Source organism: Cataglyphis hispanica, chromosome 13 (assembly GCF_021464435.1).
Source record: "Cataglyphis hispanica isolate Lineage 1 chromosome 13, ULB_Chis1_1.0, whole genome shotgun sequence".
In the NCBI taxonomy this organism is placed as follows: domain Eukaryota; kingdom Metazoa; phylum Arthropoda; class Insecta; order Hymenoptera; family Formicidae; genus Cataglyphis; species Cataglyphis hispanica.
In genome coordinates this window covers 2,626,247-2,651,211 of record NC_065966.1, presented here as the reverse complement: position 1 = coordinate 2,651,211, position 24,965 = coordinate 2,626,247, and the positions used below count along the sequence as shown (strand labels likewise).

At 38.4% G+C, this 24,965-nt stretch overlaps 2 protein-coding genes across 5 annotated transcripts in view; both read right to left on the bottom strand.

Annotated features, from left to right (window-relative positions):
• LOC126853918 (phospholipid-transporting ATPase IF-like) overlaps window positions 1–16,600 on the bottom strand; it is a 179,181-nt gene extending 162,581 nt beyond the window's left edge. For both annotated transcript variants that reach the window (XM_050600101.1, XM_050600105.1), the window contains exon 1: window positions 16,233–16,600. In XM_050600101.1, the coding sequence (XP_050456058.1) occupies window positions 16,233–16,291 (59 nt within the window). In that variant the 5' untranslated portion in view covers window positions 16,292–16,600. The remainder of the gene's footprint in view (window positions 1–16,232) is intronic.
• Window positions 16,601–16,620: 20 nt separating this feature from the next.
• The window catches only part of LOC126853938 (acetylcholine receptor subunit alpha-like 1), a 121,579-nt gene continuing 113,234 nt past the window's right edge, over window positions 16,621–24,965 (bottom strand). For all 3 annotated transcript variants that reach the window (XM_050600153.1, XM_050600154.1, XM_050600155.1), the window contains one exon: window positions 16,621–20,543. In XM_050600153.1, coding sequence (XP_050456110.1) covers window positions 20,340–20,543 — 204 coding nt within the window. In that variant the 3' untranslated portion in view covers window positions 16,621–20,339. The remainder of the gene's footprint in view (window positions 20,544–24,965) is intronic.

Here is a 24,965-nt window from a genome sequence, read left to right as displayed (position 1 = left end):
ATATTAATAATTGTCAAATTTTAATATATATATATATATATATATATATATATATATATATATATATATAGTCTTGTTACGTTCCTTCAATCTTTTATTATTGTATAATTAACATTAAAAATGAGAAATATTATTTATTAAGTTAATTCAAAGTTTAAAAATTGCTTATAATCAATTTTTGCCAACAAATGAATTAACAAATTTCATGTTTTCGCTTATCACGCTTGATGACATTTTGACATGACCAATTTAAAAATTGATCACTCTTAACAAATCGTCGGTTTCGTTTAAATGCCGATTTATATCACAATTGGAAGTTATCTACTTTTTAAACGCATGTAAAATTACCATTCGTGTTACACAAATTGCATACGTTTCCAATGATGTCATGAATAAAACACGAATGTTTTCTCTACAAACATTCCCCTACTACATTGATTGCCATTTCTTGTGACTGCAAAATAATATAGATGTAGAATATAAGAATTATTAATGAAAATATCGACAGCGTAGAGAGTACTGAATGAAATATACATATACATATATATATATATATATATATATATATATATATATATATATGTAAATAGCAAAAAATTATTATGCTGCTTTTATATAAACAATTCATATATAATTGCTTTATACTAATTTGCGATCTGATTTATCAAATCTGTCTTGAATGTATCAAAGTTACATATCTGAAAAAATAACGACGAAATGTCATTAAAATTTCTTTCCGACAAATATTCTTCGCCATTCAATGTAGAATAACGGCGAATATATACAATAATTTCACAACTATACTTTCGTCGTACATGTTAACTCGTTTAACTACGAAAATATATTATTGCCTTAGAAATAAAAATAATCATATTTCACTTATTAATATAATACCTGAATTTTGTCTCGTAATCGAATATTATAAATATTTGTGAGTGTTGTAAAATAAATTAAGCGAATGAAATGTAACGCCATTTTGACGATCTTTTTCGCTCTTGCTCTTGCCACTGTCGCGTGTATTTTTTTCACGGCGCGTTATAATTTATTTCGACGTCTCTCTCTCTCTCTCTCTTTATTTCGACGTCTCGCGTATCTTTTCATTCACGCTCGCTTTCGCTCACGCAACGCGGGGACGCATATGCACATGCACAGGCACGAATCTCACGCACACTCATACAAATCATTCTCACAGGTATGTGTTTCTTAACGGGCACACACACCGTACGCGCTCATGCACGCACGTAGAACGCAACACACTCTTGTACGATAAATACATGTAATGAAATATATTTCAAGCCGACTTAATGTAGGATAACAGCTTCATTTTCATTTGTATATCTCGTTTTAGGTCGTAAATCTAGAGGATTGGCACGAGTCCGCCGTACGATTCGATTAGTTAGAAAAAATCTAGAATTTCTTAATTACCCGTAATTTTATCGTAAACATTTAACTGTAGATTCGATACGTTCTCTTATAACACACGTTTCTCGCCTACATTTGTTTTTTTTTTACGGATATAACAAAACGCTCGTTACGTTATTTTTTTTTCCTTTTCTTCCTTATTCCTCGTGTATTACGCGTTTATGTAGAGCTCATGTGTATGGCCGCGCGTGTGTATGTGTATATGTAATAGGATGTGCTCTCGATGCGTGGAATGGTGCGCGCTTGTTATACGCTTCGTGGGTACGGCTATGTACGTATATAACATGCGCTTATCTGCGTTTTATCCTTAATTTTCCTTAGACACTTGTTACCTCGTTATCTCTAATTAACGCGACATCGTAATCGTCGTAGTCGCCTCCCGAGCGAGACGATTCGCTCGACGAGATCGCTAAGGGGAGGGAAAAAAAAAAAAATGAATGAATGAATGAATGAAGGAACGCGGATATACGCAGAGAGGAAAGGAAAAACGGGAGCGCGTCGGAGTTTCGATCGGAAGGGCCCGAAGAGGAGAGTTTAAAACTGATCTCCCACTAGCGACGCGGCACTAACACACCCTTACATACGAGACACCGACGGGATAATGTTATCGAGGTTCGCTGATTCTCGAAGAAAGTTTTCGCATTACTCATCCCGTCGCAACTTTTTTTTTTTTCCATTTCTAAATCATCGCTAATTGTAAAAGGAGCAAAAATGCTTTTCTTCGTTTATATCATCGCCAAGTAGGATGCGTTTGTAACGCGACTAGCGAGGTAAGATATGTGTGCATCGATGAAACTAAACTCCGCTTTTCCATTTCAAGATGTGACGATGTATCTGTGAGAAAATGCGCGGATGTGTTGAGATAAAACAAGAAAAAAAAAAAAAAAGAAAAGATGGAATATTTATACCTAGGAATAAAGAGAGATTTCTTGCAGTCTTCGATAAGTGTTCGCGTCTCAATTTAACGTCTTTCACTTCTAAAACTATCGATACCCCTCTTCTCTTTTCTTCTATTACGTATACCCGATGCAATGAATTGCATCGGGCATTAAAAGCAGGCATTAGTCCGAGACTATCACTAGCTGAAAAGAAACTGTTCGCTCTCCCGCTGCTAAGGTTCGCGGATGTATTTACGACCGAATCTCTTTATCGTCGTCGTCCTCGTATCGGGGTCCGCCGATCGAGATATCGATCCTACTAAAAAAGCGCGCCGTTCTTCCCCCTCCGCTTAGTTTTGGTTTACAGAAGCCCTCCGTCCAAGCGAAAAGCGCTACGCGACGAGGGAGGATTTCTCTTCCTTTCGCGGTATATGTATATATATATAAATGTGTATGTATATATGTTATATGTATATACGCGTACCAGAATATACCAGAATTGAAACGGGACACGCGTCTATGCGCATCCGTCTAAGTCGTAAAAAGTGCTGAACGATCGACGCCGTACATCGACGACGGCGTTACGCGAAAATTATCCCTTCGGCCCCAAAATCACGTCGGCTCCGCCGTGAAATCTAAGTAAAGTAAAGAGAGAAGGCGACGTGAACAACGACCGAACGAGAATCGCTGATGAACGCGAAGCGTCGTTCTCCGGTAATCCGCCGCTTCCGTTTTCCAAAACGCATAGGAATGGCGACATAATATTCTAACAGCGACGATCGATTAGGAAATTGTTTATGTCCGCCATCTCTATCCTCATTGGAAGTATTTTCGATTTTCACCAGCTATTCTCGTTGAAAAATATACATTTTATCGTCTCTACGATAATGTCATCAAGTCCTTGATGTGCGTATGAATTTGCAGGTTTGTATCACGTGCGTGTATATATGTATGCGATGTATCATGAATCGCACGCTCTCCCTCGATTATAATTGAAAAAATTTCAATTTGATCCAGATTTAACGCTCTTTATTTAATCTTATCATCTCATTATATTTCTGGTTAAATACGCCTTAAATAATCAAAGAATAATAATAATTAAAGCGTGATATTTCCCAATCATTTTTAAGACTCTATCCATTAAAGCAGCTGATAATTTTACGAGAAAATTATTAAAATTATAATCTCTTAATGCAACTTTCCGATTCGAGGAGAAAGCGCGCAAAATTACAACGATATTTCATATGTATTTGTAGGTGTGCGATGTATATATGTATGTGTATATGTGATGCAAAATATGCGCGTACATATCCGTTTTTTCCGCGTCCCTTTGGCCCCCTCGCGGCGCGAATGACGCTGACGAGAATGGACCGCGAAAATGTCGGCGGCGCCGCCAATCATCCTCGGGCGAGCTCGAGAAAAATCATCGGCGTCATCGAAATATTCGCCGCAAAATACGGCGATAATCTTCCCCGGCCTTTTTACGCGTTTTTCTTTAAATTCTCTCCTTCCTTTCTCTCTCTCTCTCTCTCTCTCTCTCTTCCTCTTCTTCTCCTTTTTTTTTTTTTTTGGTTTAATCGTAGAAAATGTGAGGCGTTACAAAAAGGTGTCCCACGGCACGCATTCGACGCACTTACTTCCGCTTCTCCTCCGATTCTGTTTCTATTCCTCCGATTCGCTCGCACTGGACTTCCGGTTGATCACGCGATCCTTCTTCTTGCATTCACCCACGTGTGAGGCGAGGAGCGAATGACTGCAGCGAGTGAATATGCTAGGGCTGCGTCGAAGATCCGACCTGTCCGGTTTGTTTCCGGCCCTTTTCCTCGACTTCTCAGAGGCCCACTCTCCGCGTTGCTCTTCCTTCGGCATCCGGCTTTCGGGGACGAGTAGAAAAAGGGGGGAGGGAGTGATAGTTTCACTTATTTTTCCGTGCTCTTTCTGTCATTCACCCGCCGCACTGACGGCCGTCGACGAACTCAACAAATATTCATAGATAGCCCTGCTTGATGCGTGGCCGGAGCAATAAGAGTCTGATTGTCTTAACAATACTATCAGTTTTATACGAGTTACTAATAGTCATTTATATAGTAATTATTAACAGTGTGTTTGTGTGTGTCTGCGTGTACCGTAATATTTTTTTCTCGTGAGTTAATTAGATAGCACTCGATATACTCTAAAGATAAGAGTTATCATTAATATTGTTGTTTAACGTCATCGTTATTTTTTTACGATTATCTCGTTATTATTATTGTTGTTATTATTATTACTCGCTATTTTTATCACTATTATTACTATGCGTTTATTATTTTTATTGTTATAGTATTATCTTTTTCTTTTTTATCATCGTTATAATCGATCACTTACATATATTATCGTTCGTCTATTATAATTATTAATGTATCACACTATTCTTACATTTAATTATCTACTATTCTCATCCTTCTTTCTCGGGCTTGTCACCAAAAACATCGCGTATCGTGCGTACGATGTCGCATGTAATTTACAAACGGATCAACGATAAAGAACCGATAGAGTGATAACAGTGTTCCTCACGGTCCTCACTCGTGCGTGTGATTAAATGTTCATCTATTTATACGAATCTATTTATACATCCGTTACATTTGCGGACCGTCGTTGCGTGACGACAACAATTAATTCTTTCATTCTCGTTCTCTCTCTCTCTCTCTCTCTCACTCTCATTCTCTCTCGTTTACAGAGAATATAACTTTGTTTTATCTTTAAGTAACACATACACAACGTTGAGCAAAGATTTCGATTTAATCCGTTTGAAGGGACTTCGAGTGTGTCTCCCGTTTAGTCTCCTGAAATGTCCACCACGTGTGATTCTTCGATAACGTTAAACCCTATAATCGCTAATCGTGCTCTGCGCACACGATCGCAGGCAACCTTTCAAATCCATCGACGCGCTATCGATGGCTTTCATGAATCTTAACATAACCGTCGAGAAAACTCCGATTAAATCGCACGAATTGTTACGCTTCTTCTTCTCCTTTGATCGCGCAAAAAATGTCATACGCGCTCGGCCCTTTCGCTGCCTTGATCGTTACATTTATAAATCTCTATTCTAAATCAGATTTATAGACATAGTATAAACCGTGCATTTCCTGTATAAGTGTAAGTATTTACAATACTTTAGTTTAAAGACTAGGTAAAAAAAAAAAGAGAAGAAAGATACAGCTGGAAGTGCTCTTTCTCTCTATTCGCGTCTGTGCAGTGATATTATTAGCAGTGATTTATAGCAGAATAAAAATTTGACATATTCATATGATCGAACAATTAACTGTTTACCTAGCTATCTCGATTTTTTTAATTAGAGAAAGACGGAGCGTCCAGTCGTTTCTCTTTTTTTACCTTCTTTAAGATCTCTCATCCATGCTAGGTTTACTTACACTATGTCTATGTCTAAAAACTCCCAGCGAATGCACGAAGTAAATGAACGCTTTTCAGTATTTCGTGTATATGACTCTGACAGTTAATTGAATCGTTTCGATATACATTTAGTATGTGTTAAACTAAATATCAACGATTAAACGCGCCCACGCACATACACATTCGTTGCATTAATTCGCGTTCTTGCACTCAGCGCAATAGTAACGAATGGAATTTGTTATACGCGCAACAAAGAGATCAAACTATGTTGCCTGTATTTCAAAAAGCATCAATTCAATCAACGAATTGTCCCGTCGTTGAAAGCTGCGAATTTTATAAATCCCAGCTAACGTTGCACGCCAAAACTACGAATTAAAACGCAAATACAGCAAAAGGGCCGATGGCGTCTGCTCTTGTCAAACGTGTTATGTGAAATGTCAAAAGCCGACGACGACGCGACGACAACCGGATAACAACAGTGATAGTCATATTAAGGATAGCGATCATTCACACAATCGATATATCGACAATTTATAGCGATTGATCACAAGATCTGTCCTCGTTTTTTTCGCGTGCATTCGCGGCGGCGAAAACGCCCGATGGGTCCGACGTGTTTTATCCAGAAAAAAACAACGGAATTTATTTCACCACCTCGATATTTCGGTGCCATATCGGTGAACGTCGTCGTCGGGTTGACGTATTTTCGCGCAGTTTCTAAAAAAAAAAGAGGAAATCGCGAAAAGTCCCTTTGTCTTTCCGCGCCGGCCAGTTGTTTCGCTCGCGGTTTTTTGACGGCTTTGTGCCGACAACCACAACTGACAACGGTGGTTGTCGCGGGCGAGTCCCGATTATAATTCAATCCGCTCGACCGCGTTCGTTTATCTCCCACACGCGCATATGCACGCTCCGCGAAGATTTGGGGGGAAGATGTTGAAAAACAAAATTTTCGCAAGTTTCTCCGGAAAATGAGCGTAATCGAGCGATGTTCTGAGCGCATTTCTTCCACGCTGAAAATCCTCTCCGATCGTTTAATAACGACGCGGTCGAACAAATTCGCCGCGAGCGAGCATGTCCTTGACGGTCGCCTTCTTCTTTGACGACCGACGATGAGAACCATCGCTCCCTCCCGTGAAAAATCGAGGGAGAAATACTCGAGTGTTATCGACGATGACGGGGATAAACAGAGAGCAAATACGATACGAACGTGTCGTTTCGCTCAAATAAATATTCCTGTGTCTACGTAGGCGTTTTCTCGATGAGATCTTCTGCCGCAGACGAAGAAGGGCAGAAGATAGAGAAGAGCCCCGGCGAGATAAGCGAAATCACGCGGAAAAAGCGTCGCTTCCCAGCTGTTTCACGACGCAACTCTGTCGCATTGTTACGAAGCGATGGTATCCTCGAGATTGTATAGGCAGTTGATGTCTTGGTCGAAATACTTGCGTTGTCTGTTGCGTCAAGTGACAGCTCCGGGCCTCTCCTCTCCGTCCGCCCGCTCCTTGATAATTCGCGTCCTGTGATCGGCGGTACAAAAGAAAGTCTTTACGTCGTTTATTACTCCCTATTTCGGCAGTCTGTGGCATTTGGTCGAGTTGTTCGATTATTTTCTAGAGCGGTACCATTACACCCTGATCGTCCTTTCGCGTGTCGGCGAGGGAGCTGCAGAAAACGATCAGCGAAAGTGAGACGAAAAATATCGTGGCGCGATGACAATGCGAAAGAAGAAGAGGAAGAAAAAGTCACGCTGCTTCGCTAATTTCAACGCTTCCCTTTTCCCTTCTTAGTTTCGGACGCGCTTCGGCGGATGAGTGATGAGAGAGAGACGCCCGAGTCGGACGAAGAATCCATAACTTTCTGCTCACAAGATCGCGATTATTCCTCGTGTCGCGAAGCTGATTATGTCTCGACTGTTTAAACTTAATCTCACGAATGGAAGTTCTCTATTTAAATTAAAACAAATATATATATATATGTATAGTTTCTCCTTTCCCGCGTTGCCCTTTAGCCTCATTATTTCCTCCGCAAAAGAGTTAATTGCTTGAAATTGTTGTGATTGTTCCAAGTAGCCTTTGTACCGAACTTGGCGGAATATTATGTTTCGTCTTCTCTCCTGTGGCGAAATAGGTAATTTACTTACTTGCAAAGCGGAGTACAACTCAATACCAAAGTTCCGAGGAAGCGTAAGTAAATCAACGGTTAAGTAAATATGTCTCTTTCGAGCTAAATCAAAATTGCGTTCACATCCGATGAGGCGTCTTTCCGTCGTCCCGATCATACGATGTAAGTATGATGGGGACTCGTCTCAATCACAGATCTTCGCTCGAATAACAAGAAACGAACAAACTAAGTCGAGTAAAAGTTTCTTTCTTTCTTTCCGTTTCTTGTCGTGTCATTTTCGCAATAATTCATCTTCCAGAATCACGATCCTTTCGACGACAATTCGCTTCGATGACTCCCAGCAAAGTATAACAGTTTTTTATCGACTTGCCATGTTTCGTTGATGTCTAAATCGGGGTCTCACACGACTCGCGTCCGTCAATCAATTACTCTTCTCATTGAAGTGTGCACTTCACTTGGCGTCGCAATCACCGTAATCGTATTCGCAGAAGGCATACACAGACGAGAATTATGCGCAACAAGATTCTTTTACGGCAATGGGGAAAGAGGAAATGCTTTGTCGGCGTTTCGACATCGTTGAGGCGATCCGCCGCTAAAGACACGATCCTTCGAAAGTTCTGCGGAATAATTGGCGCGGCCGCGCACAAAAGAGTCTCATAAAGTCGAAGGGTACTCACAGGAAGACATGCGATAATAATTCTCCGCTAAATCACTCCGCCTTAATCGAACGCCTCGCCTCGTTGAAGGACCGACCTGCGTTCTCGAACGCTCGAGAGTTCGCGGTCTCAGAGATGAGAACCGTCGCGTAAAGCTCGATGTTTAAAGACGCTCTTAATTCGAAGACGCCCTCGGAACGAGCGAGGAATGACACATTGCAACCTTTTATCGCTGCTTATAGTTTCTTATCGCAGATAAATTCTATCGTTCTTCACAATATAACACAATAACTTTTATAATGTTCTTAAAAATAAAGTGGTAGTCGTTATATTTTAGATATCGATAAATATGAAAAATGAATTTCTGTTCGATTGAAATTATTAACGAGAGCAGAGGAGAAGGTAATTTTTGATACATTGTTAAATATATATTAATATTTAAAACAGAGAGAAAAATGTGTATGTTTTATGGATACAAAATAATATTATTTTTGTAAATATTTATTCATACGTAAATATTAAAATTTTCACACATTCATTAATTGCGAAAAAATAATTAAATACTCAGCTCTTTCACTTGCATGTAAGACTGATTTCTCTCACGCAACAAAATGAGATCCTGATTGTTTCCTTCATTTTATGTATAATATATATATATATATATATATATATATATATATATATATATATATATATATATATATATATATTGTAGAGTAAATTTTCATCTTCTTTCGGCGTCGCATTCCTCCCTCGTGCGAAAATGTCGTGAAAATTCACGTACAAATTACAGCTTTTTATGAAACACCAATGTAACAAAAACTTACATGGTATAATTACTGCGTTGGCACGCACTGTCGACATAACGTTTTGCCCATTGGCATTATTTATTCGACACAAGATACAATCTCGTGCACACGTGCCGGAAGGGGAGTCAAATTCTCGTGAGCAACGCAAATTTATTCACGTATCACAAAACAAATTCGTGAAATCCGAGAAGAAGCTCAGATTGATCGGTGATTTTTAGCGAGCGCTAAAAAATTTAATGATGAATTTTCATTTTTTTTTCTTTTATTTATGATTCATCGTTTTATATCAAGAATCCTTTTTAACTATTTGTTTACACGATAGTGAATATCAAATCGCGACATCTTTTTGCCGCTTGATCATGCAATATGATTGATGGTTGATTCTCTTAAAAAATCGCGTCAGTATAAAAATGACGAAAGAGACACAAAATGTTTTTACACGTTTATGTCAAATTTTCGTATACTTTGGCGCGACAAAAATTTGCGCATTTACGAATAACTTCGTCGATTAATCTTTTGATGCAATTACATTACAGTACAGATTTGACGATGTAATAACATCAAACTAAAAAAGTATATTAGTATTAGTTAACTCATATTAGTTTAACTGATATTAGTTTCTTGTTTAATTAAAACAAGACAAAAAAATACCAAAGAAAAAAAATTCTTTACTTTAAAAAGGATACAATCGAATCAAGAACATTTCGTATTACGATGTGCTCTATCCTAAACTGCGGTAAAGAATTAAATAAATTGCTCTATCAATTTGTACTCGAACGATGAAGCTACTAGTAAAAACACCATTCAATAATGCAAAATGAAGCAATAATATTATCGCGATGAAAAGTTTCCACTAAGAAATAATGAGATTATATTATTCCTTTTATCCGTAAATTTCTCTGCGAAATTTTTCGTAATTTCTTCCTCCTATTCAGTTTTCTTCCCACGCGATTTTTTTTTTATGGAAAATATCGCGGAAGAGACCTATTTCGTCATCGAGTATAATAACAACATTCATAAATAGCGCTCGCTGAACACGAAGTCAAAATCATTCAATTTACATTATCATTACAACCGCTCTCTTCATCCCATGTTTTCCTCGGAAAAGTTACTTCACCCCGAAATCGCTCAGATAAGAGTGCTTTGTGGAACTCTTTGAGCTTCTGATAATAAGTGCTTGTTTCATTGAGCGTTTTGCGATTGTGACCCAATATTTAGTACACGACAATATATAATTATATATAATTACACAATTAAAGAGAATTATCATTGATGCAATTGTAATTGTGCAAAAATTTAATATAATGCAATAATAATGAGAAATCGGAATCATGTATTAACCGAATATGATCTGTAATTGTTCGAAATGCGAGAACACAATATGTCATGCTCTAATTTTAAAGCAAATTTAATTTCTCGAATGTAAAAGAGAGAGATATTAGTAAACAATTTTCCAAAGTGACATCTCGTTTAAATCGATTAGCTTTCGAAAACAGATTCGACATGTCCCATACAGCGCATTATGCCTGTAATGTCACGAAATATCTAGAATTAATCGCAACACATTCGCCGCGCAGTGCGCACAAATTGTTATTGCAATAAATATTGATACATCAAATTTCCGGTTACATATTGCTGGCTGAAAGATTATTGTTCTGATTTTGCTGATTGGCACCGAAATATTCTCGGGCTTACTCGCCTATCACTTTTTCATACATTATCAATAAGTATCAGAATTACATGCCAGACCTTTCAAGCTTGCGAATTTATCGAATCTTGTCGAACATGTTCGAAAGAGAACATTTTATTGCCGAAACAGCTGTTGAAAAGCAAATTTTTACTCCGCCAATTATTTCTTCAAAAACATTTCATATATTAAATCAAACTGTCAAATATCGATAGTAATACAAGAACCGCACCACTGTCTCTTCGATTGTCAATGTCTACGTATATGGGTCACAATCCAAGAGATCTATCTAAAATTACTTACGCGAAATATTCCTTACGATTTATTAAGTTACTTAACCACCTATTCCGCGTTCTTCTCGCGCGTGTATGTACACGGATTTGTACAGTCTCTATATATATTCGCGCGTGTAATACAATACGCTATAATATAATAATAATAATATATAATCCGTTTTCGCGGATACATTGATGGTTTGCGAAAAAAGTAGGAGTCTCAAGGCAGGAAGACGGGTTTCTGTCGCGATAGCTTGTCATCTCCTAATATTTTCTCGTCGTCTCTCACCTTCCCGACTATTTACGCGCGTCTGTCTCGATTAGCTTCATATTCTTGCGAATCGAATGCAAACTGATGAATAAGATACGTCGCGTTCGTAAGTTCGTTAAGTTCCAAAGTTCAACGATTGAGCGCATTCAGCGGGAGAGAACGATCGTATAGCAATTGAATGTTATTGACATGTACACTCCTAGATTCAACGAATCGAGATTCGATAACAATTCAATCGCTATTCAACTGTTGTCTCTTCTGAATGCACGCATTGATGATCACAATGTAATTTAACGCTGCACACATGATCCGTTTCTCTCTCATTCATCGACCTACCGTTCGTTAAATAATAATTAAACTGTCGGGTCGACGATATACAGGATGGTACAAAATTATTATTCATTACGCGCAACTTTGAATTAATTTGTTTCTTGTTCCTATTCAATGTAATTTACATAGAAGGAAATTTCACCTTCTAGTTTTTAATTGGCATATTAATTTAATTGTTCGTACGTTTTAAAGTTAAAAAAAAAAAAAAAGAAAAAAAATTGCAATTCTGAAACATCAGTGAAAGGCGTAACATCAAATATTCCTAAATAATTCTAGACACTCGTCCTTAACGTAAACTTAATTAAGATCTTTGCACTTAATTACAATCTTCCTAATTCTCAATAATTAAATGTCCCAGTAATTAAGTTAAAGTTTTACTTTGAGATGAAAGTAAAAAATAGATTTTGTTTTTTACTTATTATTTATCCCCAAAAATTTGATTCTCCTTCTGAATCTTCCTATAATTCAACGACTATTAAATTCTCTTATGTACATATACAAACTAAAGGAACAGGATCCTTTGTAACTCGTATTCTAATTACGTTTCATTGAGAGAAAGTCTCTTTTGACACTCATTAAAATTTCGTACGATGTATCTGCTTCATCCGTTTGCTTTTTCGAGTGACGCGTGCACAAGTTACATATACGTACACGAATAGCGGGAAACTCTGTACATGCATAATGCTCTCGCGCCTTGCAAAAATGAAATTTACGATGCAATTTCCTAAAACGATCGAACTATAGGCGTTTCCTACGCCACGCGTATTCGTGTTCTCATGTTCTCCGTTGATCCTGCAGACACGATGCGACAAACTCTGAACGTGTAAATCTAGAGACGTAAGAACGAGAAGCAGAGACTTTGGAGCATGCTACCGCAATTATACCGCGTGTGTAAAGATCGACGCACTTGCAACGATTTCACAAATGTATAGAAATGAAGGGAATCACAGACATAATAAAGAAAAATCTTGCTCAAGCTAATAGCTTGAATCATTAATCGATAAGTAATATTACAAGAAATAGACTCATTAAATTTATTACCAAATTATAAATTTTCATGTTACTTAATCGCTCTCTCTCTTACCCCTAATTAAATCAGCGGCGTAAAAAAACTTAAATTTCTCGCGATAAAATCCGATTATTAAATAATTCCCCTCATTAAATACGGCACCTGCACTCGCGCGTGCACGAGAGTGAATTGACAAAGGTACACCGAGCGAGTCGCAAAAAAAAGAAAATAATAAATAAATAAAAGAAATAACGCGGCGGAAAATTTGCGCGAAATATGATCTCTCGTATTTCGAGAGCGGTCGCGAGACACGAAATCAGAACTTACTTACCTAATCCACGAGGTACTCACGTCCTTGGTTCGTTCGATTGTTCGTTCGTTCGTTCGTTCGTTCGTTCGTTCATTTACCTTGCACGCCCGTCCTAATTTTCCACCGCCGTTTGCACTACTAATGAATCACGTTTCTGCCAAAGGCTGAAGTGACTGAAAAATTCAATTACACCGGCGAGCTTTCATTCCCAGCGTGGGTGTAATGAAATACTCCGAACGCGGAATTCGCAAAATGAAAGAAGGAAGAAGCGAGGGTGGGCGAGAAGGTAGAAGAAATGGCGAATGCCGAATGAAAACAGAAATCGCAATTATCTCGTGACCCGATTTGTCTCCCCCGATCTGACAGGTAACGGCTCCTTTTCTCTCTCTCTCGTTCCAGCGATGTTATTTATAATGCGTGTTATGCATGTTATGGATAATCACACGTGACATGCAGAAATACTTATTATTTGTGACAAACGCATACTTACGACGCAGAATGTTCGATAGCAGGCACATCTAATTTCATGAAAATATTTAGATGGATACTGTAGCTTTGTTTTTATTGAAGTTTCATGCTCCAAGTTACGTTTCTGTTAAAACTCGTGCGAAATTTTGAACTAGAATATAGAAACGCGTCAAAGATTCCGGAATTGTCCGCAAGACGCGATGTTTCACCTACAAATGACAGTTTCTCAATTATTAGTTCGTAGCTCACCATGTGTCCGCTGATTATCAAGCTTATCGGAAAACTACGCGTGTGTCTCATTTCTAGGAATTTTTCTCTAGCTATTTTCCTTAATACGGAAATGGGGGAGGCGAAGGTGATTCGATTACAGGAAGACGCGTGATTGGAGCCTTCTGGCGACGTTTACGGGGTGAAGAGACTCTAATAGAAGGGATGAGAAAGAAAAGAGCTGTTCTGCCCTTCCGGCACGTCACCCGCGCGCTTCGTTGATAACGACGATTACAATCAATAGCGTCTAATATTTATACAGTTTCACCGATATATATGTATATATCAAATTATGTAATCCTTACGTAACTTTATACAATTTTCCTGTAGCGTCTGTCCAGAATAATAGAATAACAAAACAAAGATAAAATACTTCTTTCTTTCTCTGTTTCTCTCTACAGGTATAGATTGCATTTCACAATAGCATGTTATGCATAATTTTACAATACATTCGTTCTTCAAAATATCGCACTGCATGTAACACCATAATTACTTGAGAATGTAGCCCTGTAATTCAATTCAATATTAATGATGCCATTGAATAATTACATTAATCGAATTCCACAAATTCTCGTTCTATTCTGTTCTAGAAAATTGTACCAGTTACATAATTTTTACATAACTTTCTACAATTCTGAGATCTTTCTGAGCCATTAAAGAAGATCCAAAGTGGATCGAAATATTCGACGCTTTCCTGTGTATGTATTTCTCGAGAGAGAGAGACAATACTTACAGTTATATCATAAATACTTACGTACACTTACACAGCTGCGCTCGGACTTTAATCGGGCCCTTCTCTTCTTATAACAATTCTACGATAATAATGATCGAGAAAATGGCGCCGATTATACAATTTTCGTGATCGATCGTAGTTAAAAGTCGAGGCGACACGATCGATCCGCGTGGATCTCGCAAGCCCTAATTCAAAGTCCAATACTTAAACGCTCCTTCTCACTCCTATATACATTTCTCGTCTTATACTTTATCGAGCATTGTAGCCGATTATCATCAATTATACGAACAGTTTATATATAAACTAACAATATGCACTTATCGTCATCGCTATCACTGTCGCTATCATCCTCCGCTTTTTCCAACCTTCTTCTCCTTCGACACGATAGTCATCACACGATCGCGTTAATTTTATTGTTGTTTACGGTTATCATACTCTCGGGAGAATCGTAGCGAGCGGGCGGAAGGGGGGAGGTGGAGATGCGAGCCGTAAAAAGAATGAGAGGCGACGCTCTCTCTCCCTCCCGCGCGATAATCGATATTTATTTATTATCGTAGTAACGGTCGTTGGCGCGCTTTATCGGCTCGTGTGCTCCAGCCACGCAGTATCGATTAATCACTGTGCACGGGCGAGAAATCGGGTCGTTCTCTCGTGTGTGTGTGTGTGTGTGTGTGTGTGAGTGTGTATGTGTGTCTATCTGTCTGTCTCTCCCTTTCCTCTTTTCTCGCCCTTTCTGGAAAAACCGACCAATTTTCGATGACAACGTACGCGAAAATGAGCCTTGCGTTTGCGATCGTTCGTATGACAAACGCCGTTTGACGCGTAAAGCGTCTCCGCCATTTATTCTGATCGCGCGCGAACGCGTTATAGATTCATAACAAATCACGATACGCGGCATGATGACGCGTCCGAAATATACCGGCTGCCAGGATAAATCCGCCGTGTTGCTTATCGCGCGAGCTATCGATCGAATTCGAAATCGCGCAAGAGAGAGAAAGACAAAGAGAGGGACACGCGAGTACAGCAACAGATTTAGAAAACGAGATAGTGATCGCAACGATTTGTGTCGCAAGTAAATCTTTTTCACCGGAACGAAATGGAAAGAATATTTCGATGAGAATTATCTTATCGCGCTGATGATGTAAAAGTGGTCAAAGGGATAGTGCAGGCAAACCCATGAGATAATTTTAATCCCCACGTTGCACACAAGAGATTATCCCTTTAATATCCCTCTCGATGTGAAAAACTGTATATTACAAAAGCGGAACAGATTTTTTTTTTTTTTATAATTGTTACACAAATCAAGAAAATTTCTCAGCATTTACGTGCGTGTATCGCGTTATTAATTAATCTCAATCAATTAGTCTAATGTTCGAATGCGGAAATATTTCACCTCATATACGAGAGAACAAATTAAACGATCGATTATGTCATCCAAAATCCAGTTTCAAGATCCATTAATAATTAAATATATAAATAAGATCTCATCGTCATTGAAAATTGGATGTGGTTTATCTCGATTTTCCCGCCCGATACGATCTTTTGTTCCGCGACTACGATAGACGCCGCAGATGCCGGACATCGGTGATTTTATTAGCCATTGTCGACTCACCCGCCATTGGGTTCGCTCACTTTTTCCCCTCTTCTCGCCACGCGTGTGCATACACCCATGGTTCCATCGACCCCGTCGCGATGATCGTGCCCCTCCGCCCTCTGCCATCGTCCTCCTCGTGGTTGCCTCCTTGTTAATTAATCGCCGAGAAAAGAGGTTTCCTGCTATTCTTTCCACATCGAGGGATAGTTGATCCCCTTAGCGATCGTCAAGAATAAAAGCGATGGTTATCGGAGCTTCCACGCCTTCTAGTTTCCTTATCTCCCTTATCCGCCCCTCGATATTTAGCCTCCTCGCTATTTCGAGAGTGGTAGCTCTCTGCAATCTGGCTCCTTCTTCGATCGAATCTAGTCTAATCCCCCCTCCCCTTTCCCCCCTTACTCCCCGTTTCCACACAAAGACACGTGTATCTTGCCTATCCGACGATCCGTATGACGCGACAGCGAGACACACCAAAGCCTTCTCGTCACACTTGTCACAACGTCAACAAGCACTGCCGCCTCGCGCGACTTGGCGAAATGAAATGTCCCTCTTTTCTCTCTCTCTCTCTCTCTCTCTCTCTCTCTCTCTCTCTCTCTCTCTCTCATTTGCTCGCACGCAGATTGTACAATTAATTAATTAATGTAATCAATCTCTTTACACCTATTATGCACATATATGAAATATATTATACCGTTACCTTTTACGTGAGCAAATAAATTGATTATTATATCGCCGGGCAGGGGTCACGCGAGCGTTCTAACGCTCTTCTCGACCCAAGCCCCCTCTCGTTCCTCGTCGGCGTATAAACAATGTGTACGTACGTATGTATGTATACGTGTGTGTGTGTGTGTGTGTGTGTGTGTGTATAGATGTTTAGACAAAGTATGTATTCTCGTGTGTTTATGAGTATGTGTCAAGCGCGTACGCCAAATATGTGTAAATATGTGTATGTATACGTGCGTGCGCTCGTGTGTGTTTAATCTCCAGCGGCTCTAATTACGTCCTGTCTCCTCTCCCATCTCCCTCCCCATCCCTCTTTCGCTTCTTCTTCTCTCTAACGAAGTAAAACTATCCGAAACCGTGTCATCTTTAACTTCTGTCGCGTTCTTACCGTGGATCCTCATCCTTGGTATCCTTCTCGTGTTCCGCGGTTCCTGCCTCGTCATCTCGGCTTCTGTTAACACCCCCTCTCCCTTAACGACGGAACGCTCTCGACGTGACTATGCCGGCAAATCGCGACGATAGCAAACACATCGAGAGCTTTCTTGCGTCTCCACTTCCTCTTCCTTTCTCCTTCTCTCTCTATATCTCTTTTTTTGCTTTTCTTCTCTTATTTATTTTTGCAAATATCGATTGTATCGCGATGTATTTTATATATATATATATATATGATAGAAAGAAGAAATAATAGGCAGCGTTGCCTAATTGATGAAAGAAAGTCGAAAAAGAAATGAACGAAATGAATCACGATTGATACTCGCGCTTTGAATGAGCCAACTTGAACCCTCGTGCTTTACGGCTGAATTTTATACAAGATTAAATTTCTTTTTATGACGATAATATAGAGATACTCTTTTAAGCCGATAATTAACGTACGACGTCACGTAAACGAACGTCAATTCATATCTTTTCGAGAGCCTGTGGCTTTTTCAATGTCGTTATTAATAATTAATCGCGTATTTCGCTCTTAATTAAGTTTTTTTTTTATATTAATGCAATAAAAATTAATTAACGTGTAAATTACTTGATTGAAAAAAAATATCTTTTGACAAAAATTTACACGTGAATTTTCCACCCTCAAAATAAATATCGATATTAATATGGAATAAACATTATTAATATATCAACAGATGATCATTGCGATTCTTTATGCACGACGTGATTATTTGTTCCGACGATCATACGAATCGTTATCGACACAATCGATTCCTGGTTTTATTTCTTTTAATCGTAAGACAGTCGCGAGACTTTTTAGGACGAGCTCTTTTCTCGAAAATAAAGAAGGACCGAGAGAAAAGGCAACAATCATTCTTCGATCGAATTCGTGCCGACACATGGGCGAGCTGGCTCGTGGCCGAAACCGCTTTTTGGCACGCTGGTGAACCCTATCGCTTTCATCCGACCTATTCATCTGATCTATTCGATCGTCGTATTATCCCACCGACGCCGCACTTATATCGTCTCTTGTTACACAAGCCGACCAAGTAGTTCAGACAAAGACCGAGCGCGTCTAAAAATTGGCAGTTGTTGGCATGGTTGTCGCTCAATTTATGTTTGCTCCTGTCTCCTGTGACTTTCGACCCCTCTCGTCCCCTGATCTTCGGATATGCGCGCGTTTTACGCAAAGGGGGACGAGTGCCTAAACGCGAGCGACGATCCATTCCAGAGATCGCCATTAATCAATGACATTAATTATGGGACAAGCCGACGAGCGGATATGCTTCGCGAAAATTATTTTGCCAATCAATTATTCCCGGTAGTCGTGCCGTTCTCGTTAGCTGCTTGAATGCTGTCCGGGCCACTCGATACGTCGGAATAATCGATCAATTGGATAATTTGCCTCGATAATTTGCCGCTCTAAATTACTCGAATCGCGTCGATAAGGGCACATCGATATCCGTATCAAGTGGCGATCATTATTCGAGAGAAGAACGCCGATGATACCGTGGAAAAATGAATCGGCAGATCGATCGAGATGCAATGTTCCAGACTGTCATCTCGTCGACCGACCATAGATGGATCTCCGCGTGAGTAAATTTTCGGATATTTTGTAGCAAAAGTACATAATTTTGGGAATATTTGAGACACGTTGAAATATGAAAGGTATTAAATTTGCAGGATATAAATGAGAAAGTTTGCAGAAAAATCTGTAAAATCCTGCGAGAGGGATGAGAATTTCTCCGAAAAAACTTTCTTTAAAGCGCATAGAGATTCTCCTTCGCCATGTCAACGCGAACGCGTGCGTGAAAATGTTTTCGCGCGTGTGCTCCACGAAATGCGCCGAAAGATGCACGCGCGTGTCCATACGTTTATATATAAGTATACCGCGTGAGTGACATTGATACCGGTATATGTACGGTAAATGGTATATGTACGTGTACAGTATGTATGTACGCCAAACGCGTGTGTAATGTATTATATATGTATGTAAGTATAGATGTAAATGCGTGTGAAATCGGTACCTCGGTGTACCACGCATCTCCTCGCGCGCTGTAAACGTCTTCTTATATAAAATCGGCAGTTCGGGCAGTTCGACGTCTCGCCGCACGACTCTAGCCTTACGTATGAAACCAGATTTACAAAAATACGGTGCGCGTGTTTTTCGCGTATTTGGCACTTTTTCACCTCTCTCTCTCTCTCTCTCTCTCTCTTTTTCTCCTCCTCTCTCTCTCTCTCTCTCTCTCTCTCTCTCTTTTTCTCTCTCTTTCATCCAAACTCTCGCTTGTTCTGTCTCTCTTTCGCATCCATTTTCACACCCATTTTCTCCATCGTTCCTTTTGACGTTCCGTCTTTCCTTACTTCCTTCGGTTTCCTCTCCAACATGCATACGCAAACACACACACGCATACACATGCGCGCTCTATCTCACTTTATCTCACTCTGTCACGAAAGCTCTCTTACTCTCGTGTACCATGCGGTCGCACGCCCTTATCTTATCTCCATCCCGAAGGGTGATCGGACCAAAGTTCAACCGATCTACCCTCTTCGAAGAGGGTTACAGTATCCCATTTCACGGATTTACCCGGCAAAATTTCATTCGTTCGTGATCCGCTCGTCGCATCGCTTGATCCCCTCACTTGCGTGTCCATCTTCTTGGTGTCATCCGTCCGGGACCACGTATCTTTGGCACCAACGTGAGTTCGAGAGAGGGTCCTCTTCCACGTCGACGCGAAAATCGGCAGTTTCGATGATGGGCGGCCGCGGGGAACGACGACAACGACAACGATGACGACGACGACGACGACGACGACGACGACGACGACGACGACGGCGACGACGACAACGGCGGCGGCGGCGGCGGCGGCGACGTCGACGACGGCGATGGTAATGACGTGGACGACGCCGTCGTCGGCGATTAGGCGGCCGACACTGTGGACGCGGCACGTGGCCGCGCGGGATCGTCGACTAGTCCTCCTCGGGGCCCATGTTCATTAGCATCATCTTCTTCTTAGCAATCTTACTATATTTGATGTCGATCGGCTTCGTCGTATCGTAGAGGCTCGGCGCTTGCAAGATAATCAACGCCGTGCCAAGAACGCAGGCCAGCGTGAAGATCCAAAGGAAGATCCGATCGAGCACCATCGCGACGTACTTCCAATCCTCCTCCACCTGGAACCAATCCAAAAAGAACATATATTGTAATTAGTTATTTATCTTACTGTGAAATAATCAGAGTCCCCTTGGAGCAATTCATCTTGAGATATAAATTACGATACTAATTTAAAATCGCGTTTGTCGAGAACAATCATCCTTAAAAATTCAAAAAATTTTATGAAACTTTGGTAACAAAAGTATATTGGCTGTACTTTAGTTTGATGTTTAAATTCAGCCTGTACAGGCAAAGTCAAGCATAAACATAATTTTTCAACTCTATTTTACTATTCGGAAATAAAAAGAGATATAAAAAATTAGAGAAAAAAAGTTACTTTTTTAGTATTTGAAATATAGCTATTAATTATTTCAAAAAATAATTATTTATAAATCATGTATTGTGTTAATAATTGTTTAAATAATTCATAGTTCTGGTAAGAACTCTAAGATTATTAAAAAGAGTAATTTTTCTCAATAAAATTTATATATATGTATTTTTAAATATATTTTAACATCCACATATTTTAATGAATTTTACGCTGTGTAGACATTTTAAGAAATTGTAAATTATTTTATCTTCTATCATATAAAATTACTTTTAGCTTCAACTCACTTGAGTGAAAATTAAATCATTTTTCCTTATCATTGATTCAACAATAGACTTATCTATCTACAATCTGCATCAAAACAAATGCATCTCTCGTATGCAGAAATGTTCTGTGTGTCGCGTATGGATCTCATAAAGACACGAGAGACTCTAGATCGAGAGTCTCTCGCGCATGTTTAGTATCAACAACTTGCCGGGCGTATCCGCTATCCAACTTACAGAGTATATATCGCATTTGGTATACGACAAGCTATAGGACGAGTTTCTATCTCACGTGATCCGCTGGAGCACCCTCGACATACTGCGTCAGCTTTTCGCATAGAAAAAAAAGAGAGAAAAATACGAAAAAGAAAGAGAGAAGGACAATCGATCCGTCGTGCTAACGGTGTATTGACTTCCATACAGATTCTCACTGAGACAAGGAGGGAGCCAGGAAGGCACGATAAAACAGTCACCCAATACTTTTATGATACTTTCACGAGGACAATGCACCAGGCCGTTACTTTGCTACTACTCCGATCACCATTTCCCTCGCATCTCCTGCCCGTTTTGGCTCGTCTTTAGATCCGTCAAAGAAACATCTTTGCCCTAAGAGCATTTTCGGTACGTGATCTCTAAGATCAATGTCAGAAAGCGAATAAACCCTCCTTCACGCTCCCCCATCTTTTTATTAACGCGCGAAAAAACAACCATATGTTTTTGTGTAATTAAAGTAATTAAAAACAATTGATAAAAATTTGATTATATAATACAAAGTTTGATAAAATATATATATATATATATATATATATATATATATATATATATGTTTAATTAAAAATGCCGTAATCACACAATATAAAATATAAAATTAATTATTAAAGATAATAATTATTAAATATGAAATTGAAATATTTAATAAAAAAATGGGATTCAATGCCAATTTCTGCGTTTAATGTATTCAACGATTTCGTGTTGCAACCGAGTTATTCAAAACTCTTTTAATCTGATAAAGCATTGACAGTCTCTTATTTTATATTTTATCCACACAAAAGATTCTTTCGATCTCTTTTATAATCTTATATGTACATATTTCACGATATTATATGATTAAAAAAGTATAATTCTATGCAAGATGAGACGGCATTATGCGGTTCTATAAAATCGAATTTGTAGCCAAAACTTGGCTACAACAACGAAATTGGCTGCCGCATCATCTTCCATTCTTTACTATATAAAAATGGATTTGCATATTTTGTATATATGTATACTTTGAAACGTATATATCGTATGTATGTTATTATATGGTATACATAAGGCGATAAGCATATATGCATTTGCTGGATATACCCACATTATTCCATATACGGTGTATTTTATATAACGCTTCAAAGATCATTTTTAGTGTAATTAAATAAATGTAAAATAAGAATATAATTGTTAGAACTATACAAATTTCTTCTTTCTTCTCGGAATAGAAAAATGTATGATTCACACACACACACACACACACATCTTGTAATAATTTAAATGTAATTTAAAAAAATTATATTTAAGTTTGCTAAAGAATTTCGTATAAATATTTTTAGCGCAAACGTGAAACAAGATTAGATGTGATATAATTTTTTTATATGAACTGTCAAAATTTCAGATTTACTGAAATTCTTACAACAAATTATTCTTTCCTTGATAATTTTAATCTTGCAAGATGACACTTTCTGAGCACTCGGTATGTACACACTTGCCGCAAAACGGGCGCATTTGGCAATGAACGGCACTTTGCCGCAATGCGTTCTCCACCGTATACTTTGCGCAAATAAGTTATGCGCGCGACATTGGAGGGAAGGAGGGAGACAAGGGGGTCGAGAAATGATCTTAAGTAGTAAAGCTTCATCGAACTTGGTTTTTCATGGCACCAAGATATCCGAAGATATGCCCTGGCAAATAAATCCGGAAATCAACACATATCCGGAATCACAAGATTTCGATTTAACTGAAGACCGCTACGCGAGATACCTCGTGGAAATTGGATGCGACAATATCATTCTTCGTGCAATTTGGCGTCGATTTTTATCAGAGAGAATATCGAGATGATGATTAAAATAATTCTTTCAATTAAACAAATAAAGCTTTGAAAATAAGTGTAACAGAATATCATATTTCTTTCGTTAATTTTTTTTTTTTAAATAGACTGTAAAAAGCTTCAATTTAAAATTAAGTTATTAAAATACTGCAGTTGGAAAGTTGTAAGAAGATAATCTTTTTCGACATTCTCGCTGAGAGAAGAAGTTTATTCACTAGAAGTAACGTTAAACGTCCGCTTTTCGCAATTCTGAATAACTTTATATGAATCATAAGCTAGAGATTTTCCCGTCGACGCTCTCATTCAAAATGTCTGAAATGTGAAACGTTTTGTATGCGTTAGTCAATCTGAATACGAAGATGTCTCTTTTTTATTGCTTGAGAGAATAGTACGGTAAATGCGAGGGGAACAATATATGGAAAGAAATCTTTTCATTTGTTTAACATCCGCTTTCGCAATATTTTCAACGCTATTATTTCATGGCCGTTGCTGTGGATTATGTCTATCGTCGAGATCCGACGGAGTTGATGCTTCTTCGATTTTACGAAGGAGATTTCCAAATCTCTCGAGTATACGCGTTTGAGTTGGATCGGGGTATATCTTAGATACGCTATAAAATGCGAAATATCGCACGAAACTGATCGCGAGATCCATCCTAAATATGAGAATTCGGGTCAAGCTATATAAAATTGGACGATATTGGAATATAGAGCAATTTGGATACTTCGTATATTAGAAATACAAAACTACAATGCGAAACAAATCATTATAAAAACGAAAGTCATTTTGAAAGTTTTATATTGCGTTTAGATCTCAAAAACACTGCGTGAATGAAAATATGCCAAAAGTCGATACCAGAAAATAAATCAAATTTGAAATTGCATTTGAATTTAATATCATTTCAGACACAATAAATAAATGAATATTATTCCATACGCATTACTTCTTCTATAATGAAAGTCCTTCTTAATGAAAGCCAATAATCCTCTTATAATATTACGGACTCGAATAGTGAGAGATTCATTGCGTTGCGTGCAAAATCTCAAAGACAGTTAGTGTATGATACACGCGGCTTTATTATCATTCGTACCGTAGTGATGCAATATATATTACGATCAGAAACTATTTCGTTGCAATCTCGCCCCAAAATGCGCAATAATAAAACGTGTAACAATCCTTTCTCTCGATGGCATTAAACTTTGTGATATATAAATCACCGTTTTTTTTTTTATTTCGGAGTGCTTCCAGTGTGTATATTCAACTGTTACAAAACATTCGATGTTTTGTAAACTGCTACTTTCAGTGGTTTTACAAACTCGTAACGAGGGATTCAATTGTTGGAGAAAATTATATAAATCAAATAATCTCAATTCCATTCGCGCTCTTTAAAGTTTTACAATCTAATTAAAAAAATCTAAAATGTTCTTTCCGATTTTCAAAAACTACACGAAATGTTTCTTTCTGATTAAAAAATTCTGACAAAATAATAAATTAGATACTACACAGCAAATAAGAAAAAAAATATATATAAAATATATTATTAAATAAAGTATTTTAATAAAATTAAAAATATGCTGTCTTGCAAAGAGATTCTTCTACAGAGAATCTGATAATACTAAAAATAATAGTTAAACATTAACGTTAACTATATGATATTTAAAGCATATTGTGATATTTATAAGGCAAGTTTGTTAATTGTAATAAACTTTTATGCTACAAATAAACATTTTTTCTCTGTCGCATAAAGTTTAAAAGTTACATAAATAAGTGG